The sequence below is a fragment of the Etheostoma spectabile genome, chromosome 3, assembly GCF_008692095.1.
Source record: "Etheostoma spectabile isolate EspeVRDwgs_2016 chromosome 3, UIUC_Espe_1.0, whole genome shotgun sequence".
NCBI lineage: Eukaryota > Metazoa > Chordata > Actinopteri > Perciformes > Percidae > Etheostoma > Etheostoma spectabile.
The window spans coordinates 30,161,057-30,163,572 of record NC_045735.1 but is presented as its reverse complement, the minus strand read 5'-3'; the positions used below and the strand labels follow the sequence as shown (position 1 = coordinate 30,163,572).

General features: G+C 43.9%; 1 protein-coding gene across 1 annotated transcript in view; it reads left to right on the top strand.

The window, feature by feature from the left end:
* The first annotated feature begins 1,753 nt into the window (after nt 1-1,753).
* The window catches only part of LOC116682984 (extracellular calcium-sensing receptor-like), an 8,726-nt gene continuing 7,963 nt past the window's right edge, over nt 1,754-2,516 (top strand). Inside the window, exons 1-2 of the mRNA XM_032509811.1 lie at nt 1,754-1,875; nt 2,394-2,516. The exon at nt 2,394-2,516 is cut by the window's right edge and continues 172 nt beyond it. Of these exons, the coding sequence (XP_032365702.1) occupies nt 1,769-1,875; nt 2,394-2,516 (230 nt within the window). The 5' untranslated portion in view covers nt 1,754-1,768. The remainder of the gene's footprint in view (nt 1,876-2,393) is intronic.

The window sequence follows — 2,516 nt, the reverse complement described above, 5'->3', positions numbered from 1 at the left end:
GAGAAGGATGTCTGCGTGGCACCACCGATGTAGAGTGGACACTCTCTCCCGCTGTCTACATAGTGAGAGAGTGGTGGAGCTCCACGTGCAGGTAGTCCGGTATGTGCTTGTGTAGGCTCTTCAGAAACCAATCCTTCGTAGTCTCTTCACTTCCTTGGCCGCCTGGTGCATATGAGACATGGCTGTCTGTAGGCGGGGACCAAATAGCCCTTTGGGGGCTATGGGGCAATCCAAGAGCTCAAGTCTGACCTCTATGGGTAGCTGTGATATGTGGAGCCAGATGTTGCGCCAGGCCACAGTCTGACACGCCACTATCCTACACAACGCTACACAGAGATTAGCAAGGCTATGATCGCTGTCCTTACCCTGACGACGGCGATCATAGCCTTGCCAATCTCTGTGGCTAGCTCTGGGGGAAGTGCCCCCAATCTGCGAGGCCCTGGGCTGCACACTGGTGCAAGCTGTCAGTGACCTGAGCACAGTCTTGGTCCAGTCTTCGGGGACTTCCGGTGGCAGAAGAAGGTGTTCTTCAGGAGCAAGATGGGCGGCAGGATCTGTTCCAGATGCGGGACTGAAGGGAAGCCTGATTGTCTCGCCGTAAACCCGGGTAAAAGGCATGTAGAGGGAAACTGGAACCTTCCATTTCCCAGGCTAGGAAAATGCCTCCTCCACAAATGGCTGAAGCTTGGAGAAGCAGGGCCATAGTGGAGCTTGGGGTCCTATCGGTCTGCCCAGCTGCCATTCCTCTAACCATCAACCTTGAGAGCCAAAAAAGCGTCCGCGCCCATTCTGGGGCCTCTTCGTTTTCACTGGGTCAGATTATGAAAAATGAAATAAAAAATATATAGTGGATGAGAGACAGTTATTAATTATTTTGTTTGTTTTCTTGTCTAGCTGTCATACATTCAGGTGTCAATGTAGCCCGGATGGAGCAAGCAGAGGGCCAGGCTCAGCCTGCAGGGGAAGAATGGCTGGAGAAATATGCACAACTGCCATTAACAAAGCAAAGTGCATTCATCTAACATGTTTGTATGTAGAGTATACAGCAATACGTTTTGTTTGCAGCAGCTCAACTACAGCATCGACCGTAGCACTGTTAGAATACGTAGTATAAAGAGCGACCATTATAGAGAGTAGCATTACATACACTAAAATCATGTTATGAGGTAAAATATGAAGAGACAGCTATACAACAGATCAATCAAATCGATCAAATCAGAATGTCCAAGTCAGTTGTCAAAGGAAATTTCAACAATCATCAGACTCTGCTACAGTATTTTTTTCACAATTAAATATAACAAGTCAGGCTAACTCATGTATTCCTTGTTTCCTCGATGGGTCAGGTCATGAATGTAATCTGTCAGAACAGGGTTTGCTTCGTACAATGAATGAAGAATATATTGTATGAAAGGTTGATACATGATTTCAGCAAAGACCACTGGGCAAGGACATCCTCTCCCTGATGAACAGAAGGATGACGCACAACAGAAGAAGGGTGGCCTCAACGTGAAAATCTATATAAACCTGTGTAAACATACAGTATTATCATTCAGATAGTTGAGGGATGGAGATATCTGCTCTCAGTATTGGTCTGATCCTGTCTCTGGGTTTGTGTGGGCTGAACTCAGATTGTCCCTTATATGGTTCTGTGGATGATGTTAAACAAAGGGCTGGGTTGACAGAGGATAGGACTGGTGCTGGGGTCAGGACTCAGACTTCATCTGTGAAATGTAAGCTCCAGGGTACCACTCGTATACCTGCATTTGCAATGGGTGGTGACTACGTTATTGGTGGTGTTTTCTCCATACACTACTACATGCACACAGTGCAGCATAACTACACCACCATGCCTGAGCCACTAAGATGCACAGGAAGGTTAGTAAGACGGTGAAGTGGGGGGTAAGAGGATGTTACACTGTGTGGGGATGGAAATATTTTTGCTTTGTATGGTGTCCTTACAATGATGTTAGAAAGCTTACCGTATGTGTAGTTTTCAAATATTTAAAAAGTGTGAAGTGCAAAATTATTATTTTGCCATTTCAATTGCAGGTATTATGTTCACACACATATTTGACTATGATTTGTGTTTCTCAACTGACAATAAGAATTTCATTTATTATAGCACCTTATACAGACCGAAGTTACAAAACTCTTCACAATAGTAACAAGTGTATTAAATATATATGTTTAAAACCTGCTTTTTTATAGTTACCAAACAAATGAATAGGCCTATATTTGGTTTAGTTGACTCTGTGCATTAATATTATTGTGAATGTTGGACTGATATATAATCCTATGTTTTGAATTTTGGTATTCAGTTTCCCCGTTTTAATTATTTACTGTTAAAATTGTGAATTGTAAATTTGAACAGTGACTTAAGTGTCTGTGTGCAGTCTTGACTCCCGTCAACTGCGCTTCTCACGTGCAATGATCTTCACCATCGAGGAGATAAACAACAGCACAGAACTGCTGCCAGGAATCAAACTCGGTTATCAGATCTACGACTCGTGCGCCTC